Genomic DNA, 23,795 nt, shown 5'->3' on the forward strand with positions numbered 1-23,795 from the left:
GAACAACATAAACAATATTGAAAGTTTCGAGATGTGGTGCTACCTTCGAATGCTGAAGATAAGTTGGGTTGAAAGAGTTACAAACTTTGAAGTAATGCGAAGGATAGAAAAAGACCCAGAAATTTTGTCAACGATCATACGAAGAAAACTCGAATATTTGGGTCACCTGATGAGAGAACATAAATACGCATTACTTCAAAATATAATGCAAGGAAAAATAAAAGGAAAACGGAATCCAGGCCGTAGAAGAATGTCATGGTTGCGTAATTTGAGAGAGTGGTTTGGCTGTACCACTGATGAACTCTTTAGGTCAGCTGTAAACAAGGTCAGGATAGCTTTGATGATTTCCAATCTCCGATAGGAGTGGCACAAAAAGACGAAAAACATATGTATATATGTAATACCGTTAAAGGTTTGGAAATGGACACCAGCACAAAGGAACAAACGGGGAAAGCCGCGGAAAAAATGGAATGCAAACATCTGCGCCGAAATGGAAAGTAGAGGTCTCCACGAAGGAGACTGGATGTCGATGTCGTCTGAGGTGCGAGAAGCAACTTTAAGTTACAACAATCAAGTGGTGATTCTTGAGAATGCAGTCTATTTGGCCCAAAAGACAAAGAAAATTCTTTGACTTACTGTCAAGCTTTCGAATTTATTTTCAATTCTTTTTCAAGACATTAATAGTGAGATTACAAATAAGTATGACTTTACAAAACGCACAATCACACACATATTAAATTTTTTTAAAATTTGTTCCTTAAAATTATATTATTATCAGGTTTTGGTTTATTATCATGTTAATCAGTCTGGTCTAGTCTCTAGTTTCGAATTCAGTTCTGTTCGAGACTTTTTCCAGTCTTTAACTTGTGTAGACCTTGCTTTAAATCGGACATTTGAATTTCGAAATTTTATTATCTTTAATGAACCAAGATAATTGCAAAAAATCCTTATTTTTGCAGTAATTTATAAATGTTAATAACTTTGTTTTTGCATAATGACATGTAATATAAACAGTGACTCTTGGGGTATTTAGCAGATGGCAATCGATTATCACCTCTCTTGTTTAATAACTACAGCGAACAAATATGCCAAGAAGCTCTCTCACATTCAAACGAAGGGATAATAGTCAATGGAGAAGTTATCAATAACATTCGATATGCTGACGATACTGTGATAATGGCAAGAACAGCAGAAGATCTACAACATCTAGTTGAAAGTATGAATGAGATATGTAATAACTACGGCATAAGGATGAACGTCAAAAAAATCAAATATATGACCTTCAGTAAGAATCCAATACATGACACTAGTACCGCAATAAACGGTACCCAACTCGAAAAAGTAAGCGAATACAAATTTTTGGGAATCCTCATCAATGAAACAGGTGACCAAAATCACGAGATAAAAAGACGTATTGAAATTGCCAGGTCTACCTGTATAAAAATGAAAAAATTATTTTCTAATCGTGATATTAGTATTCAGCTACGAACTAGAATGTTAAAATTCTATGTATTTAGTACTTTGTTTTACGGTGTTGAGGCATGGACTCTTAAAGAGAGTAATGTTAAAAATCTTGAAAGCTTTGAGATGTGGTGCTACCGCCGTATACTAAAAATAAGTTGGGTGGATAAAATTACAAATAAAGAGGTAATACGCAGAATAAATAACGATCCATAAGTTATACTGAATATAAAAAAGAGAAAACTTGAATACTTAGGCCACCTGGTGAGAGGACAAAAGTACACATTCCTACAAAATATAATGCAAGGAAAAATCCAAGGACGCAGAAATCCAGGCCGTAGAAGAATATCCTGGATGAGAAATTTAAGAGAGTGGTTTGGCTGTACCACTAACGAATTATCCAAAACAGCAGTAAATAAAATTAGAATCGCCCTAATGATATCCAATCTTCGATAGGAGAGGCACTCAAAGAAGAAAAAGAATCGATTATCTGAGGCTTCAAGCAATTGTAACATCAAAGATGAATTTATACTTTGACTTTGCCCATATAATAATGTAATATAAATGTCTTTCTATTATATTGTATATATATAGTTTAATTTGTCATAAATTATATCACTACAGCGGAGTGTTGAATCGATAAATATGCTTTTTGGTGGTAGTAACACAAGGATCAGAATTGGGCCTAAACCGGACCAGGCCCCATCCACTCACCTGTCTATTCCGCTTCCATTGTTCTGCCTCGCCTTTACTTTTAATTAATTATTTGTTAAAAAACGTGTTATTCTACCGAAGTCTATACCTATAATATGCTGGTGAACCGATTAATTTTACCCGTACAGAAATGTTGCGTAAGAGGAAATTTGAAAAAAAATGGCAAAATCCACTCAAAACGGAGTGTATTAACTATTTTAGTTATTTATAGATATTAAAGCTCTACTTGAATTAAGTATAATAAAACAATAGGTTAATTTAATGGATTTTCTAATAGTTTCATCTTTTTTACGATATTAAGTAGACGTTATCGGTTTATCTAAAGTTTACTTACAATTATAGACACCTGTAAAGATAATTCGCGGCGAAAATTAGAATCAGTACTAAATTTTGGTACCAGAAGTAATAAATAAGTTTTTGTTATTTTCTGAAAAAACTTGGATCAGATGAACAAGCCCGTTACACGGCAAAAGAATAACAGACAACGGAAAGAGATGAAGTGTTATAATGAAGACGAAAATGGTCCATTTAAGAAAAGTAGTAGAGTGATAAGAAGCCTTATTAGGAATTCTAGTAGGGTTTTTCATATTCTATCTTTTCTTGACAAACAGTAAGAGAATGAATAAACGGATAGAATGGTGGAAATACTTTATTGCAATAACTACCCTCAGAAAAAAATCAAAAAGTAGACAAGAGAGTAATAGTTGATAGTATTTCGAGAAATATATATAGAAAACACAATAAAAACGACAACGAAAAGGTTTAAAAATTAACACACACGATGCAGAGTGGGGCAAATATACAAGATATTGTGTTACAGAAATCCGTTGAAACATTGGGCAAAGCCAAGTCAGAAAAAAGAAATAATTGGTTTGATCATGAGTGCGAAATGGTCACAAATAAAAAGAACGCAGCACATCAAAAAATCATCGACGCAGGTTGTACACGGAGAAAAAAACAAGAATATAGACGTCTTAGAAGAAGAAGAGAACATTCTCAATGAGATACAAAGTTAATTCGATAAAAATGAAAAGAGGAAATACTACAAATCCTTAAATAATAGCCGTCGAGAATTTAAACCACGATTAAAAATTTGTAAAGCCACTAACGGTGAAATTCTACATGATAAAAACTCAGTTCTTAACAGATGGGCACGACATTTAAGCGAATATCTAAATATAAACGATATTGAGTGATGTTACAACATATACAATCAACAAAATCTACGTCAACTACACAGTGAAGACCCAACAAGAAAAGAAGTGTCAAACGCCATTCTAAAACTGAAAGATAATAAAGCCCCAGGAATCGATGAAATCTGTTCGGAAATGTATAAAAAAGGTGGTGATCAACTTTTTGCAGCAATCCATAAAATAATAGTACTTATAAGGCAGAATGAATTGGTACCAGAAGAGTGTATGTCAGTTGCATAAAAAGGGTAATCAACTGGAGTGTAAGAACTATAGAGGCATTACTCTGTTAGCATCTTAGCGTATAAAATATTCGGCAATGCATTGTTTGAAAGACTTAAACATTTTACAAAGGATATTGTTGGTCAATATCAATGCGGATTTACTGCTGGAAAGTCAACTACAAATAAAATTCAAGCACATAGGCAGATTCTAGAAAAGTCATAGAATATAATATAGATACACACCATCTCTTCGTCGACTTCAAAGCAGCCTATGACAGTGTGAAAAGAACTGCATTATATAACGCAATGGTATTTCTTTGAATTGGTTCTAATATTATTTGAGGAATAGGAAACAACTAGTTAGAGCAAATGGTACTGACTTTAGTCACAAAAGCATTGTATGTAGAGTATCACAAAGTTCAGTACTGGGTTTTCTACTTTTCCTTATCTTTATAAATGACATCACTAACTTAAAAATTGATGGAAAAATTTTTCTTTTTGCTGATGATACCAGTATTACCTGGAGGAACTCTAATATTGCAACTCTTCATGCAATTATAACTTCTGATCTACTTAAAATAAAAACCTGGTCCGACTCTAATTTACTCTCTTTTAACGTGGATAAGATAATAGCATTATCCTATAAAGGAGCTCTTCAACCCTTGGTTCTTAATAAGAGCCACATCAGTATCGTTGATTCTGTAAAATTTCTTGGTATTTTTATAGACAGCAACCTTAAATGGTCCATTCATATCGATTTGTTAAGTAAGAAACTAGCCTCAGCCTGCTCTGAAATAAGAAATGTTTCGAAGGAAATCAATTTAGCATCTTCCAAAATAACATATTTTTCTTTGTTCGAGTCTCATCTTCTATTTGGCCTTCCTTTTTGAAGTTCTAGTACAGCTGCCCAAACTGATGTTATTTTTAAATTACAAAAAAGAGCAATACGGTATCTTTTTGGCCTCAGTAGAATAACACATTGCAGAAGCTACTTAAAAAATCACGGGATTTTAACTCTTCCCTCTTTATATATTCTAGAAACTGTTTGCTTAATTCGTAAACACCTACATGTTTTTCCAGCAAGACCTAATCATGACTACTCCACCAGAAATTCAAGCTTTGATGTGTATTTACCGATCCCGTCCACTGAGTTAGTAAAGAAATCTATATTATATTCGGCAAAAAAATTATACAACCATCTCCCTTTGCAACTTAAATCTACAACTTCTTTCCTTAAGTTCCGTAAACTGACAAAAGAATATCTCTCTGAAAGACCATATTATTCAGTGGAAGAGTTTCTTAACGAATAACTAAGAAATTACAGTAGGTTTGGGTACAAGCAACTAAAGTATTTTTATATATTGGTTATCACATGCAGCAACTTAAACATATTCGTAAACTAGTTCGTAAGGTTGTATTATGCAATTTGCAGTTTAGTTAAATTTTGCAATGTATTGTTTATTTTATTATCTTTTATTTTGTGATACTGACGATATAAGCAATTTTAGTAAATTTTAATTGTTATTGTTACTTTTTTTGACTTTTTGTAAGCTTTGTCCATAAAATTGTACAATTTTCAGTGACAATAAAGCATGTTTCTATTCTATTCTATTCCATGTGGCGGAAACGAGAAAGTTTAGATGGATGTCTGGAGTGACAAATGATTAAATTTAGAAGGGATATATTAGGGGGACGTCTAGGAGTAGCACCAATTGATGCGACGATGGGAGAGCATAGGTTAAGATGTTTAGGGCATGTTCAACGTCGAGGAATGGGTAGGAGAGGAAGACCAAAGATGACCTGGTCGGTAAGGACGGTTAATACTGCTAAGATATAAATTTATCAAGAAATGTAATTAGAGAAGTCGATCTCGCATAGAAATATAAGCAAAGAGAATGATGATAGGCCAATAAAAAAGCAATTAAAGAAGCAGATCAGGCATAGCAATAAAAGCAAAATAAATGATAATGATAAAATTGTACAAATGAACATGACAGCATGAAATGCAGTGAAGAATGAACGTGTACAGGTTCTAGGTAGTTTATATATACGTTGTACACGATAATATGTGGAATAATCATTAAATATTTTATATTTTTGGAATTAAATTTACAGTTAATACGATTTTGTAGTTAAAATTACATGTTTTTTACTTTTCGACTTCCAGTCCTGAAAAGTCTTCAAAAAACCTAGTAAATATAAAAAATGATATAAAATGTAAAATAATGGACGCTCCCCCGACCATTGCATCAGTTGCGGCAGTTTATGTAACGAGACTACTCTCAGTAATCGAGCATATTAGAGGTTGCCCTCACCTTCGACGAGTTGCATGCCGTGCTTTATTGTCGCGTTGTCAGAATGAAATTGAAAGAAAAAGGAGATTAAAAAATCTTTTTATATGCTGAAATTCAGTGAAAATTGAAGTGTTCAGATTTACATCCCTCCTTTCTGATACTATTTATGAGAAAAAGCATTGCCAAGCGAAAGCTTAAGATTCAGATTTGGTTAAAGAATTAAAAATACAAACAAAAAATGCATTGAAAAAGCGACTTTAACCCCATATTACTCTTGGATCCAAATTTTAAGACAATGACATTTCTCAGAAAGTATGACAGGTGCACGTTAAGGAATCAATAAATGCTATGCTAGAAACTATTTTCCGTTATTAGAACAGACAGAATGACAAATGAGGTGTAGAATGAGAGATTATAAACCAAAGAGGTACTATTAAGGGTGAGAAATTTGACTTCGAATTTCCGGTTCCAGAGTTGTAACCAGAAGTACTGTTTTAATGTCGCAGAAATAGTACATGTGATATATAAATCGACGCCTACTGAAAAGTCTAATTCGAATATTAGTTCCGGTTTTGAAGTCATTGCCAGTTAAAAAGTTCTGACGGAAAGTTTGACAAAAATGACTAAAAATTAGTGAAATCGTATATCATTCGTCGCAAAGTTCAAATATTCTGATCGACCGGTATATAGTTCGAACTTCCGGTCACGTTAGGTTAAATCCTAGGACTTACTACGTCCAATTTCTTGTAAAAAATTGCAGTCAATTTGGATTAAACTTAATATGCGTTTTATATGACGTGGGTCGTGGCTCACGCGTGAATCACGTGTTCGCGAGCGGGACTCAATTTAGTTCAAACGCGTGAACAGCTCCTAATAAAATTAAGTAACCATGACCTGACGGGAATAGAAAACCACTCACACGCCCATTCCTAGTTTTTGTCAAAAACATGTAATTTTAATTATAATCATTGGAGCTTATTCCCACAAATATAAAATATTCAGTGTGAAACATGCCACAAGAAAATAGTTTCAGATCCACATTTAAGATAATGAATATTTATATGAAAATAATGTATTTACTTAGTTTGTTAATTGATTAGAGTCGGTATTATCAAAATGTGTTAAATTTTTATTAAAAGTGCACAATAAATCTCGTAGGTCTAGGGCAAAAAGTTCCATTTGTATCACTAAAGTATTTTTTCACTGAAGTTTTTGACAATGCTTCTCCAACTTCTTTCGTCTTCTGCTTTTATTCTCCAATCTAAAACACCTACCTGACTAGGTCACTCTCAACCTTTTCTAGCCATCTTGTCCTCGGTCTTCATCTCCTGCTTCCTATGGACCTCCTACATAAGATCTCATAATTCTCATGTCTATAAAGTTAGCATATCCTTTTTATAAGACCAACACTATAATACATTACTAATTTATTACGGAAAGAAAAAATTTCTGCTAGATCTAGTAGTTTTGTTTTACTAGAAAAAAACTTGTAACTTAATGGACTTCTCAGGCTTCCATATTTCCTGTTCTATTGCCACTTTTACGCTCATCTAGTTTTTCTTACGTATTTCTCTTATAAACTGACTCCCTAGTAAGTAATCCCTTGACCTTCTAAAATTCACAAACTTTATCACCTTCTGTTTTTAATTCTGTTCACATTTTCTTCTCCTTCATCTTCGCTCCTTCCTATAATGATTTATTTTAACATTAACTTCAAACCCATACTTTCTTGCTTCTCTTTCCAGTTTTTTACATACCCTCATTAATTATGTCTTTTGTCTTATTAACCAGTAGCGTTAAATCCTTGACAAAAACTAGGCATGGATGCTGCTTGCTTGAAAATTTATAAATCACTGTTTCTTATGATCGTTTCCAGCAGTAAATCAAACAAACTTGTTAATACTGGACCTTCTTGTCTTAGACCTTGTTTAAACTGAAAAAGTCTCTGATTTTAACCGCATAACTTCGTTTATCGTTTGGTTTAAGGTCATCTTTGTTAGCCTTACCAATTTACTTGGAATATCCAGCTGGAGGTACGCGTAAACTCATCACCAATTAGCATAAATGCGCTCATAGATAGTACAAACTCATCATCGCAATAAAACCAGGATTTTAAAATAGACCCGGAGAGATTTGCAAACTAATCACTGGCCTACTTGCACCCCGTGGCAGGTAAAGACCTAAAACTGCTACGGTTTAATAATTTAAAAGAATAATTCAACTCCGGATGTAGTCAATGCAAATGCAATGGATTGGTTGGTATTTGGAAACTCCACTAAATTCTATTGATAGCTACCTACAGCTATGCGAAAGAAAATTTTTTTTTTCCATTTGCCCTTGTTTCTTCAACATGAAAATTGAACTGCTCATTGATTACGTTCTGAGCCAAGAAATGATGGTTAAATAATAATTTAAAATTTCAATTGCGAAAGATTCTAAAATCGAATTGTGTTTTGTGGATGTGTGCGACGAAAGAGCGTCCGGATAAGTATCATACAACTGGTGAGTAGTTTTTTTAGTTCGCACTGGTTTGGCATAAACAGAAAAAAATCAGCTTAAATTCTTTAAATCAACTGTACAAGATGTTTCATGTAGCAAGGCAAAAATATCGAAAACCTATAGAGCTGAATTTTCAGATCTCAAATTCGTTTAGATTGGCAGACAAATAGGCAGTTCAGATATCAGTCAAATATGAATATTCATTCTGCATTCTGCATAAAATAATTTCTGAATTTAATAGATTACCACGTAAACAAGAAGTGTAACAGGTAACAGGCAATCGTCCGCATTAGAAACCAGCGCCTTGAGGCAAAAATGCCGGTGATGAGTTTACCGAACTACGGTGATGAGTCTACGAGTCTCCAAAAGATGTCGGTGATCAATTTGCTATATCTCGAAGGGTCTAATAATTTTATATAGGGTTTCCTGGATCATTGCAATTTTTTCGTATTAATTATATCGTAAAAAAAATATCCATTTAATTGATTTGATTTTGCAAAGAACGTGTAAACATTTGAAAAATTTTGACAAAATTTCTGACAAAATTTGTGAAAACGTAATTTACAATGAATCTTGAGTTTTAACGTGCAAGAATTCGAGTCAGGTTAATGTTTTACAGAGTGATCCTTCACGGATATGGAATAGGTTTCTGGAGACAAATTCGATAAAGAATAGAGCTCGCTCTGGTAGACATCGAGTTACCAATGAGCAACAGAATAGATATATCAGAATTTCCATTCGGAGAAATTCTTCTACGTGAAACTACAAGAAGAATATACCAAGGCTGGCCTAGATATTAACCTCGCAAAAACAGAGTACCTATCTACAAGTGAAGAAGACATAGAAGATCTACAGATTGATGACAACGTAACAATCAAAGGAAAGGATAAATTCAAATACTTGGGGTTAATAACAACGAAAAAGGCAACAACAGAGGAAGAAATTAAGCAAAGATTAGGATAAAGAAGAATAGCAATCCGACAACTTAACTCAGTATGGTGGGATAGACACCTAAATATGAAGACAAAAACACAGATTTATAAAAAAATAATGCGAATTAATATGACATATAGGGCTGAAAATTGGATTATAAACAAGAAAAACAGCAGTAAGATAGTAGCAACAGAGATGGAATGCCTGCGAAGATGCAGAGTAACAAGAATGGATAGGAGAAGTAATGACGAAATAAAGCAAAGAACATCAATAGAAACAGACATACTAACATATATAGAACAAAAAAGACTAAAGTGCTATGGACATCTAAGAAGAACTAGCGACAGCAGATGGATAAAGAGAATAATCGAATGGAGCTCCATAGGAAGGAGGAAAAGAGGACGACCCCGAAGATCCTGGAGGAACGAAGTAGACGACGCCATGAATAAGAGAGGCCTAAACGATGGAGAATGAGATAACAGAGAGAGATGAAAACGGTTGAGCGAGGGATACCAGTGAATACTGTAGAATCCCGAATATATATATATATATATATATATATATATATATATATATATATAAGAAAAAAGAAGTACTTGTGACTCGTTTGGAACATATATAATATATATATATATATATATATATATATATATATATATATATATATATATATATATATATATATAGAAATTCTTCTACGTCTGTACCAGTCTTTTTGATTATCTTGATTATGTTGATCTCAATTTTAGAGTCAGGTTTAGAGTCGTCGACCAATAAGAGTTCTTCAGCTACAACTTGGTGGGCTCAAGAACATATACAGATTTCTCAACAGTTTTGGAATTTTGTGCATTTTTCACAAGAGACCAGAATCTGTTTAAAAAGTGATAGCCGGTGAATTCTTGTTTTGTGAGAACCAACAAGAGCTACACAAACAAGAGTGGTAGTGTTATGTTTTGGTGGCAATTGGTGGATATTTTGTATTTATGGATGATAAGGCCCGCCCACATATGACTCAAGCGGTTAATGACTATCTTAAGCCAGAAGGTCTTCGCTTTTGGAGTGGCCTGCGATGTCTCAAGACATAAAAAACCCCATTGAACATGACCCCATTGAACATGCATGGGGATGTGCTCTACAGAGCTGTTCATGCCCGAAGGAATACTCCTAGAACTTATCATGAACTTACAATTGCCTGTAGAGAAGAATGGGAAAATCTGCCACAGATGATTGACCGACTTGTTAGCAGTATTAGAGCTGGAATCCAGGCTTGCGATATTAAAATTGTCAAATACATTTTGATTAGAAATATTTTTTTTTGTTTTGAATTTTTTATTTATTAAAAAAACAGCGTCTCGTTTAAAACAAAAAATATCGGTCAATATTATATTTTTTTTAATAAATAATATATAACATTAGTTTCTAAAAATAGTTAATAATAGCGAATATTTTGGGTGATGCATAACTTTTGAAACTGTGTAGTTTCACAACCACATATTTAGAATTGTATAAATTTAGAATTTATAAATATGAAACTAATGTATTAATTTAAAAATATATCTTTCCTTTATCCTTGTATAATTAAAAAATAAAATAATGAGTAGGTGTCTTAATTGATTATGTGTCGGCATTTCCAAAATCTGTTGAAATTCCCTTTTAAATATATCCTTTACTACAAATACGCATTTACAGATATTCAGGTAAATCTCAAAAAGGGGTTAAAAGCACCCGGCTTGACCACCATTCAGTGATTATCCTACATGAAAACAATTGAAATTTGAAAAATGACTTTTTCGAATTGTCGGGTGGTCACACTGTGGTGAATGACAAATGATGTAAGGTCTTTTTTACGAGGACCACCTATTCGATACAAGATAGACTGTGTTCGAAACTATTAATATTATTGTCCTGTCATGTCGATTCCCATTCGATAACTTTGCATTGGTATATCACTGATACCGTTTGTTGTTTTTTGTCCCCGGTATCTTTGGATCTTGCCATATCTGAGGCGCAAAGAAGTGTGCGCCCCTATAAAAAAATCCCTATCTGATAAAACATGCGGGATTTTATCGTGTTGTCAGATGTCAGATGTATACTCCTTTAAACTAAAAACAATGACATAGTCACTTCCCCAAATAAAAAATAATATGTAAAATAGTAAATTAATGCATTTTAATCGTTTACAACTTTTTGTTAACAATCAACAACATGTCATCACCATTTTAAGTCTAATAATCAACACAGTCCTTATTTAATTGCTAATCCATATACCAGTATGAGTTGTTATTTAAATTTAATGGAATTAAATATATCATACCTCATTAATAGAGAGTTTACGGCAGTAGAATTAAGTATACTGGCAATATCAGAGACCAAGAAAAAAGGAATAGTAAAAATAGAAAATACCGATACCTTTATATACAGTGGAGTTCACATGTTTACATACTTAGGAGTACTAATAGAAGAAAAAGGATCTCTAGAAAGAGAAATCACTAGCAGAGTAGAGAAACCAACTGTATCATACAATGAAATCCACATTGGAGTTTATAGAACAGAGACAGCTGAGTTGGTGGAGCATTTACACCGAATGAAAGATACCATACCAGTGAGAAGAGTGTGGGAAGTAAAAATATTGAAAAACAAATAATAGGAAGGCCAAGAGAAACATGGGATGAAGTAAACGGAAAGATATTGGAGAGAAGAGGAGTGACATGGACAGACGTAAGGATGTTGACACGAAACTGCAAATGAAAGAAAGAAGTAAATTAAACATTACACCATTATAGGGTAGAAAGGTTTTTGATTCTTCTTCTTCTTCCTCTTTACAATCAATTCTGCTTGTTCATTGGCGGACTAATACCTCTATGAAAGGTTGTCACTCCATCTTTTGCGCGGTCGTCTATTATACTCTAGTGATTTCTCAGTAATTTGCTTTATAACGAATATTGCATCTGTAGACGATCTTCCACTACGAAAACCTTGTTGTTTATCTGCTAAATTATCCTCCGATTTATTAGCACTTGTAAAATTGTAGTTGTAAGTTTTAGCGTAGTATTTAACAAGTTTATACCTCTGTAGTTTTCTGGCTGTTTTTATCTCCTTATTTGAATATTAGAATTAGTTCGCTCGTTCTCCATTCTTCCGGTATTTTATTGTGTTTTATAATTTTATTTATTAATGGTGTAAATTGTTCCGTCATTGCTGCTCCACAATATTTCAGTAATTCGTTTGGTATCCCGTCTTTACCTGCTGCTTTTCTGTTCTCCAGGTTTTCAAGTTGTGGTAATTTCTGGTGTTTCCGGTTCTAGCGTCGTTTGTTCTTCCTCTGCACAGAGCTTTTTTAGGTAGTCAATCCACGTATCCTTTTCTATGTGTTTTGGTTCTAATATTTCCTTTACCTCCATTCTTTGACCTCTTATATGACTAACTTGGCTGCACCGTACTGATGACGACCAAATAGCCAGAAATTCTTATTTACCGTTGCTTTCCACCTTTATCTATTTTCATTTGTATTTGAGTTGCGAGTTTTGTCAGTGGTTTTTCCTTGGTTCTAATATTTCCTTTACCTCTATTCTTTGACCTTTTATTAATTTATTTTCGAAAAGGACTTTTGGCTCTGCTATAGTGACTGGAAACGGTAACAAGTGAATCAATCTGATCTCTGGCCAACTGCTTTCTACATCCAACCATTTTATTTCCTGGACTTAGCTTCCCTCTGTTATCACCCAGCACAGTTCCTGTGGTGGTCTGCTTGTCTAAAACAACGCGAGCTCTTTTTTCGCTTATGTCATGAATGCTAATAAAAGCCTGAGGACAAACACATTTTCTTTCTACATTTATTGAAACACTATATTATATGGTCCGAAACTTCCTACTAGCCCTGTCAGTAAATAAAGACTTTTTACAATCATTCCAACTTACCACTTTTGAAAGGTTTTGATTATCGTAGTTGCCGATTTAAAAAAGATATTGAAAATCATATTGATATTGTTCATGCCCAACTTTTCAAAACACATTTTACGACACTTACGTGGCAGTCTGATTGTGCGCGCAGATACAGTTTTCTTTGTATTTCTTAAAACGTACGCTTCACCACAGTTTCGTTTGATTTTACACACGTTAACAAGCCATTGTTCCGTTTTCTTTTGCTGCCGCCTTGTCGTTTTCTCGGCGTTCATTTTGAAAATAAATCAGAAAAAAACAAAACAACTTTAAGGCTAATGTAACGTCGGTTTTTTCTTGAAATGCGAGTAATTAAAACTACAATAAGCACACTATCATCATCTTTGGCTCTACAACCCTGTGTGGGTCTTGGCCTGTTCAAGAATTAGTCTCCATTCCATCGTGCCTATTGTTTAACATCGCGCTAGAAAGAGCCATAGAGGAATTGGGCACAACAACCAGAGGTACAATCATCAATAGAATTGTACAGATATTGGTCTACGCAGATGACATTGACATAGTAACACGGACAAAAAGAGACCTGATACAGGTTTTTGAAACATTAGAAAAAGCCGCGAAGACAATGGGACTGCAGGTCAACGTAGCCAAAACAAAATACATTAAGGTCACGAACAGCACACAAATAGCGGCACCACAAGATCTGGTGCAGATCAGAAGTACACACATTCGAAGGGGTCTCCGAGTTTATATATCTTGGAACATAACTAAATAACAGCAACCTAGTAAGCGTAGAAATTAAGAGAAGAATATACCTGGCGAACAGAGTTTACTTTGGACTAAAGCAGCTCTTAACATCACACATAATTAGCAGAAAAACCAAGATACTAGTATATGAAATTCGTATTAAACCTGTCCTGACATAAGCGTCAGAGACATGGACTATGGTAAAAAGCGACGAAGAACTGTTAGGCCGCTTTGAAAGAAGAATACTTAGGCACATATACGGAAGAGTACAAGAAAGCGGGATATGGCGCAGGCGCTACAATTTTGAGTTGTATCAATGCTATGAAAAATGCAACATCGTCCGGTCTATTAAAATTAATAGACTAAAGTGGCTAGGACACCTTGAAAGAATGGACACTGGAGACCCCTAAAGACAGATATTACATCAAGAGCCAGTAGGAACCAGGAAGAGAGGCAGGCCAAGATCTAAATTTAAAACTCAAGTCGAAGATGACTTGAGGAATCTAGGGGTCAGAAATTGGAAAGCCAGGGCGAAAGATAGGGGGGAATGGAGACAATAAGCACACTATGGTACCCAAACCTCAAAAAACATCGCAAATTTCTGAAACTATCTCTCACCAACTACAGAAACACCGGCGTGTTGATACGGTTACAGAGGGGAAGGGGCGAACCTTGAACGAAAACGCAACGAAAGCCTGTGGGTTCACCCTTGCTCTTTTAGACGATTATGTAGTTCAGTTTCTGACTTAAATGGATTGGTATATTATTTCTTACAGAATTTTAGGAATATGAAGGGCGAAACATGCTTTTATAAACACAAGCAAAGGTTTGTGAGAAAGATGAGACTGTTTTTGAAACGTCCACTTTGCGAGTTCGCCCTTACTCTTCCAAGCTCCTGATATACAAGCAACATTTAAAAGACTCAAATCAGCTTATGGAAAAATCCAGAAAGTACTGAATACTAGGTATGCCTATATAATCCATATGTAGGTTATGTTACCGAAGACACATTTGTCTTCAAACAAAAAAAAATAAGCACTTAATATTGGGTAAACATTAATTAATAATCAATAGGTCACAAGGAAAAAATGTAAAGAGTGAAAGCAACATATAAACAGAATTGCAGTAAAATCTAATATGAGAATCGTAGATAAGATCGGATAAGGCATTCAAATAAAAATGCACAACATAATTAGGTAGGCATATAAAAGAAAATGTTTTTCCGATAACCATTACGATCCCTTCTCTACTATTTTAGAAATATGGAAGATGTTAAAAAACGAAGAAGAATGAATTATTGTACCACGGCACGAAAACTAATAAATTTTGTGAACACGTACAAAATATTAACTTATATTTATATAATGATAGATCATATACGACTTTTTGCTATTTCAATCAAATTATTGAAACAATTATACAAATTATTTTAAGAAGTGAATTTTCTTCAAAATTTGAAGTAAACTTCTGATAAACATTGACATTTGTAAACACCTGGCAACGCAGATAGGGAAATAATCAATCAAGGTTTCAGATAAAACATCGACTAATGTTACAAGCAGTGCGCTCTGTTGATGACCTTCCGAAACAACAAACGTACTATTGAGATAGGAGTCTGTATTTTAAAAAACAAAGGCACTATTTTGGAAATATTGGGCTCCAAAAACGTAAAAAAATTGGATTTACCACTTAATGTTAATTAGTATAATATATTACAGGTTATTTTTGGTTTCTGTATTACCTATGATGACGTAATTTAAAATAACCTAAACAATATCTACTATTATACGCCAATTACGTTATTTTAATTTTTTTGAAAATATTTGTAAATTTAGACATTTAAAGGAGCATAAATACCTATGTGTTTAAGATAAGTTGGGTTTGACATTTAAGACGGTAGAGTTATATACAGAGTCTATGCTTTTTGAGCATAATACTGACATTTGAATATTTGATTTGAATATTACTTACCATATTTTACAATTGTTTTTCCAATTCATAACCTGTTTAAAAGTCACTAACGCACCAAGGCCCCTGTCACCGCCTACAAACACGTTAACACACTCACAATTTTGTAGAATCTATAAATCTGGTACGTCTATTTACATAGAATAGATATAGGTAGCCCCAGTAATGGATACGTGTATTTCTCTAAAACTAAAAATCCTTGACTTTAGTTTGTAATTATTACGGAAAGCACGTGGTACGGTGTGTATAGCTCGACAGAACTTATGATATTGCCTGCGGTGTATTGTAAATAAAATGTATATTTATTCGCGGTAGTCGTGTTGTGATGAATGGTACTGTACGACGACTGTCAATTACGACACGATATACCCCACTTGTTTGGTTTTACTTATCTGACAATAATTTGTTTCGTATCATTTTTTTTAGCGGTGATATCTTCTTATTAGTTGCTTAATATCACAACGGATAAGGACCTTGTGTAACTGCGCTACATTATACAGGACGGAAATTCCAAAAATTATAATTTATATATACAGATGATCAGATAAACAGTTTAAAATTATTTGTTTTATTTTAAATTTTTCCGCAAGCATAAAATATAATCCAGGGCAGAAGTGCCTTCATACTGCCCAGTTAGTTTATTGCCTACTAAATATTTTTACGGCTTTATCTGAGAAGACAAGCGACAATTTTATCTGGAATAATATTTCGCCAGATAAGTTTGGTTTTAGGGAACAACAAGAGACCATGGAACAAATTCATATAGTCCAGTCGTCAGAGACAAAAATTCCAGTGCACCTCTAAAAACATACGAACAAGCTTAATTTGACTGAGAATGTTAATTTTGGGAAAAGATGCAAAAAAGTTTGCCACTCCTACCCCCAGGCTTCCCCTAAAATCCTCCTTGCAGGGGGAAAACGGAAAACAGCGTTTAGAAAAAAATGTTTCAAAAAAGAAATGTAGCTGGACTAATTTTGAACAAAAATGTTTATTAGCATTTTTTCTGTAGAATGCACCGTTCTCTCAGAAATATTGCTTAAAGCGACCGGTGCATTCAAATGTCAGTTACGCGCGCCAAATCAGTTTTTTAAATAAAATTCGTATTCACTCGACGGTAAACATTCTATATCTTTTGATCAGAGTGTCCTATCGACAAAAGTAAAAATGCTTTTTAAAGTGCAATTTTTGCATTTGCAAAATCAATCAAGATCCAATCTCTGACGACTCGACTAATAGGGTGGTCACCGCTATTACAGTCGCTTAAAAACGAGAGTTACTGTACAGCTGAATTTTTAGACATCTCGGCAGTCGATAAGGTATGGCAAAAACCGCTTAGAGTACCTCGAACTTTGTATATATCGAGAATGGCATTGATTAGGAGAAAATAACTAACCTTACATTGAGTGGACTGCTGCAATTGATACTGTTAATCACCAAAAATCCCACCAAGAAAAGCCGCTAGATAACTCAGAAAAATATACTACCTCAAGGACTGAGCTTGCAGCTCTTCTATTTAATCATTACACCAATTAAAGAATAAAGTTGAACATTACATGGTGAGCAGAAATCTTAGAGACAAGAATAAAATCAAATACTTTGGTCCAAAATTGAACCCCACTCACATTTAAAAGCCACTGCAAAGACAAAAAAGCCAAAATTTCCTTAAGACATAACAGAATTCGTGACCTAACTTAAATACCTTGGGCAGCTCAAACAAGTGTGCTTAGGATCTCGACACTGGATTTGTGTATCTCTACAACAGAGTATTCAGTTCCGGTTTGGACCCGCTCTGTTGACACTTAACAATGTGAGAATCAGACCAATATACCGAGGTAAACAGCTGATGGAATAAAAGACAACACAAATACGAAGAAACCGGAAGGATATGATTTAATCACTGGAGAATTACTAAAAAACCTTCCTCCTGAAGCAATAGTAAAATTGACCAAAATATTGCTGCATTTATTTTACCAGTGATGTCGAAGATATCTGAGAAACTCCTGCTAAAAAGAATGAAACCAATAATAGAAGAGAAAAAAGTGATTCCAAACCACCAATTTCGCTTCAGAAATACATTCAGAAAAACATTGATCAGGTACACAAAATTACCAACATTATTGAAACATCATTAGAAGAAAAGAAAATCTGTTCTACGATCTTTTTAGTCGTAGCTAAGGCTTTCGACAAAGTATGGCATGAAAGTTTAATCTACAAACTCAAAATTCCTATGAATAAACAATATTCAGACATTTTGTAGTCCTACATATTTGACAGATATTTCAAAATTAAGCAAGACCATGTGTACCAGGAGTCCTTCAAGGAAGTGTATTAGGTCCATTCCTCTACCTGTTATACACATACGACATATCTGAACTAGAAAGTGATACTAGAGCCACCTTTGCAGATGATACTGCTATCCTGCATTCCTTGCCGGTTACACTAGTGCTCAGCCCCATCCTGTTAGGTAATCGCTGGTTGGCGGGCATCAATACTTAAGACTGCATTTCCCAAAACACTACTTGATCTTCAGGTCTAGGCGCTGATCCGCCGCACGCATCCCGCGTTACCAGGACATATCTGCGCAGCGGGCTGGATTAGAAGTCCCGGGAACGCAATAAAACCTGGACCTCTTACCCATCAAAGAATCCTTGTCAACACAAATGGATAACGAAGATTCTCTTCCCGGATGGTGAAGGGAACCCAAGGACGCTGACGACCGAGTATGCAACCGTTTGGGTATAATAGATGCATAAAAGGTACCGCTAACTTCCGAGGGGAAGTCTATCCTATTCTGGCAGAACCAATTGCCATATTGTGGGGCTTCACCCACCCCGCAGTACCTGTGTTGCCATACGTGTCGCTGCCCGTGATCTCTAAAAGAGCGAACAGTTTCACGCTGGTGGGATAACGGACCACCAAGCGCGTTTGACAGGTTGCCACCGAGGAAACTACTCCTCTATCACTTATCTCCAACTACAGGCACGTCTCGTAGGTGCACGTTCAGATTGGGACTGATCTTATATGGCCAGCAAAACCTCACGCAGAAGGTTATGTGGAATGAAAGCAGAGTGGTTCCACATGAGCTCGTTTCCGATACTAGGAACGCAACCTATTGATTATTGCGACTTATGGACTCGTTTAGCTTCTAGTAGCTCCCATGCCGACTATCGACACCTCAAACGACTGCCACGTTACTGTTTCTACGTACGGGACGTAAGAACTAGATCGCTCCCTGTGCTAGTTGCTGCGATCCCGACACCTCAAGCGACGGCTCACCATCTCTCACTCCATCCCATCGATCGACTCTTACGATCGGTAGCGGCTAACCACCTAACAGTATTCAGTTCGTCCTTTCGCTCCGATAAGCTACTTGGACACGGCCGCTGCTAGATACCCGGACATCTAATTGGTCACATCTTACGACTGGTAGAGACCAGCACCCTAGCGATATTCTTTTCATCCGTTCGCTCGTAGGAAGCTACTAGGATTAGGCCGCACGCTAGACAGCTACCTTAGGGTGCGTTCATTACGGAGACCATCGCTTCGTATCCTCTCCTAGAGCATAGCACTGACAGTGAACGCTGGAATTTAAAATAAAATGCATTTATTTTACCTGGCATCGATACGATGGCCGCAGCGAGGCTCGGTGGTCGGCACCTCGTAGTGTCGATCATAGAGTACTAGGGACGAGAATCGAAAAAATACTAAGCTGGAATACTATGGTCCAAGTCCATGGTCCGATACCTGTCTCGAGGCTGGGCGCTGCGCTTTGACGGTGAAATGAAAATAATGCATTTATTTTACGTGGCGATGATACTATGATAACATCCTATGGTCCGACCAAGGGTCGGCGCCTCGTTATGAACGCACACGAGTGAGTGTAAATGTTAACTAGTGTAAAGGCAGAGTATAGTGCATACATAGTTGTTAGATAAAATAAGAGGGCACTATAGGGTTAACCTCTTAGAATTTAGTATCATTTAGTAATTTCAGTCAAAGAAGAATTGATAATTGGTCAAATGTGGTTAGATTTCAGTGGTATAAACACAGATAACGTGTTTAAAAAATAAAAAAAAAATATTCTACAAACTTTTAACAAGTATACAATTATATGGATAAAAATACCACGAAATTTTCTATTATGGGCACAACTCCTATTTGAAGCGGATATTAATATCTCGATTTGTTGTTTCTAATAAGATAAATCAGAGATAAACTGAAAATAGTCGGAATTTTTGATGTTTATACAATTAGTTATAAGATTAGTATAACTTCATCATTGCGTCACGAACATCTGTTTAACAATTTTATTACTACTTTACAGAATGTCCTCGAAAATATAAAAAAAAGGTAATAAATACTTAAGCAGGTTCAGAAATACAGAAGAACGTGTAATGAGTACAGAAACAAAAAATACCAGAAAAACTACAACAAACTAACTGAAAAGAATAAATCACACTGGGTATAGAAAGAAGAATAGGAACATTTGAGAAAGAATAGTATGCGAAGAGATAGTAAACGTATTAATACCAAAAGACTCGAATAATTGTTTAAAAACAAGGTAAAATTTCTTTGAGCATCCAGTCATTCTATATTCCCAATAAGTAATGAAGGGCCTCTTTTCCATTATCCTGTTATCTTAAAACGATTTACCTCACAACAGATGCCAGCAACTATGTTATTGGAGTAGTACTCTTCCAATGACCAAACACTCCTTTTATCGAACCAAAACCATTCTACGATATTCCAAAAATTCGCATCGTGCAAGATGTACGAAAATGGCAAACTGAACTTAGTGTAGCTCAACGTCCTGTAGCATCAACGAAGAACAACACTTCCCTCATTGGTAGTAGAAGAATCAAAGAATGAGGTCAGAAGATCGTTTAGATCGACACCCAGAAGCCCATCACATTGTCCTACTAGAAATACTAGTAGATATAATCCTCTATCGATCTCCCACAAATGACCACAGATATCCAAACAATAACAGGGAAACGATCAAAAGTCGACACTAAGGGGCGGGCGTCGGCTGTATCTAATAAAAGCTCCCAAATTTGCACTTATACTTTAAATAAAAATGAACAGAATTTATTGCTTAAGGGGTATGTTGACAATCAAAAATGTACCTTTAATATTGATACCGGTGCAACCAGACCCTTTATTTGAACCAAATTTCTGAATGAAAAATTACAGACAACCAAAACAAACTTAGTTCTTGAAACAGCTTCAGCTCGGACTATTCCAATTCATGGAGAGACAACGGCAACCATACAGATTGCTAACACCTTGATAAAACACCTATTTCTTGTAGCCGATATTAAAGATGAATGCGTTCTAGGAACGGATATTATGAAGAACAAATTTATCATAAATCTTCAAAATAAAATTTTGTTTATTGAAAATAAAGAAGTTGTCATAAATTCGGAAGAATCGATACCTCAAGAAAGAGTTATAGTGAATGAGGATACAGAAATTCCTCAAAATTTTGAAAGTATCAGAGTTAGAAACCTGAAGGTCTACATTTCGGCTTTGTGGAAAGCGAGGAACTCGTTAATGACGGAATTTTGATAGCCAGATGCCTCGTTAATATAAATGAAATGATTCCAGTAAGGGTTACTAATTTGTCTCAAACACCTTTAAAGTTGAAGAAAGAACAACAAATAGAAACCGTACGCTAATAGAAAAAATAATAAAGTGGGAAAAATATCTAAAAAAAAAAATGATATCGTTGAACAACTGAAGAATTAAAACAAATGAATGAATTTCTATTTCAACATATAATTTATACTGGAGATGCAAGACCAATTCATTAAGCCCCACGGAGATTACCATTTGCTAGACAAAAAGAAGTTGAAAAAATAATAAAAACATGATAAATGCCGATATCATTGAAGAAACTTCAGGCCCTTGGTGTTCACCAGCAGTCTTCGTAACTAATAAAGACGGATCTACTCGTTTTTGTGTAGACTACAGAAGATTTAACCAGGTTACACAAAAAGACAGTTATCCATTGTCACGAATCAGTGTCATTGTCCAACACTTTATCAGGTACTAAATGGTTTTCGACACTAGATTTAAAAAGCGGCTACTGGCAAGTAGAAGTACATCCTGATGATCGAGACAAAATAACATTTTGAACTGGCCGTGGTCTCTACAGGTTTCAGGTTCTACCATTTGGTCTTTGTAATGCTCCAGCTCCGTTTGAACGTCTGATGGAGATGTTTTTAAGAGGACTTAGCTGGAAAATTTGTCTAGTGTATCTTGATATATTGATTATGACCAAAAGGTTTGATGAGCATCTGAAAAACTTAAGCGAGGTATTTGACAGATTGAAAAATGCCAATTTAAAGCTAAATTATAAGAAATGTTCGCTATTTCAAAGATATGCGTACTATCTAGGATATATCGTTTCAGCAGAAGAAATTAAAACTGATCCAGAGAAGATTTCAGTTATTAAAGATTGGCCTAAACCAGGAAATAAAAAGAAATTAGAAGTTTTCTTGGACTCTGTTCATATTACCGAAAACTTATTAAACATTGTGGCCACGTCGCTAATCCCCTTTATCGACTAACCGAAAACAACATTGAATTTAACTGGACATCGGATTGTCAAATTGTCAACATGTCTTCATAGATTAAAAAAAAACGACTTAAAACAATATCCTAGCTCATCCACAAGAAGATGGCAAATTTCATTGGCACATTGGCGCCTTATTATCACAAGAACACAGAAGGCAAAGAAAAAGTAATTGCATATTTTAGTAAAACAATAGGAAAGGCTGAAACTAATTATTGCGTTACCAGAAAAGATCTCTTAGCTATTATAAAAGCCTTGAACATTTTCATACGTTTCATCATAACAGAAATTTTATAATTCGAACTGACCATAGCACTTTGCAGCGGCTAATGAATTTTAAAATCCAGAAGAGCAAGTTGTTCGGTGAATAGAGAGACTCCAACAGAATAACTTCGATGTAGTACATCGAAAAGGCGTCTCCATTACAATGCCGATATTCTTTCTTGGAACAATAATGCCAGTACTGTAAAAGATTTGAAGATAAAGAGAACATAACTAAAGAAGTAAGTCTACAGGTAATCACAGTAATACAGGAAGAAGATAACGATCTGACTTTTCTGGAAAACCTTAAAAAGAGTCAAAAGAAAGATAATGACTTAAAAGTCATACGAGAATGGCTTAAAAATTGGGTAAGACCTATTTGGTAGAAAATAACGAAGTACAGTGGAACTGTAAAGGTATACTGGGCTTAATGGGAATATCTGCATCTTTCCAATGGTCTATTATATCGGAAGTGGGAAAGTCCTGATGGAGTACGTATCGTTCAACAAGTGGTACTGCCAAAATTACATTAGGAGTATGTTGCAATGCTGCAAGAACTTCATAGCAGCCTATCTGAAGGACATTTTGGAGTCAAATCAACACTAGCTAGAGTTCGAGACAGATATTACTGTATCAATTGTCGCCGAGCTGTAGAAGATTGGTGCAAGTCATGCGATTTATGTAATGGTAAAAGAGGCCCTAGAACAAGAAGTCGTGATCAAATGTCACAATATATTCCCAGAGAAGTTTTGAACGACTTGCAGTGGATATTCTCGGTCAACTTCCAATGACAGAGAGAGGAAACAAGTACTTAATAGTTGCAATGGATTATTTTTCAAAATCGCCTGAAATTGCACCCCTCCCAAATCAAGAAGCGACTACAGCAACAGAAGCATTCACAACACACGTCATGGAGTTCCTTTAGAGTTACATGCTGATCAAGGAAGAAATTTTGAATTAGAATTATGGGCAGAATTAATGACAATCTTGGGTATTAAGAAAACTCCCGCTATGCCTCTCCATCCACAAT

At 35.0% G+C, this 23,795-nt stretch overlaps 1 protein-coding gene across 2 annotated transcripts in view; it reads right to left on the reverse strand.

Annotated features, from left to right (window-relative positions):
- The window catches only part of cnc (NFE2 like bZIP transcription factor cap-n-collar), a 229,428-nt gene that overhangs the window by 155,396 nt on the left and 50,237 nt on the right, over positions 1-23,795 (reverse strand). Inside the window, exon 1 of one of the 2 annotated variants that reach the window (XM_072546200.1) lies at positions 15,931-16,282. The exons of the other annotated variant lie outside the window; for it this stretch is intronic. Within the exon in view, the coding sequence (XP_072402301.1) occupies positions 15,931-15,933 (3 nt within the window). The 5' untranslated portion in view covers positions 15,934-16,282. Of the gene's footprint in view, positions 1-15,930; positions 16,283-23,795 lie in introns of those variants that run through there. 2 annotated transcript variants of the gene reach the window in all.

Source organism: Diabrotica undecimpunctata, chromosome 10, assembly GCF_040954645.1.
Source record: "Diabrotica undecimpunctata isolate CICGRU chromosome 10, icDiaUnde3, whole genome shotgun sequence".
Lineage (NCBI taxonomy): Eukaryota > Metazoa > Arthropoda > Insecta > Coleoptera > Chrysomelidae > Diabrotica > Diabrotica undecimpunctata.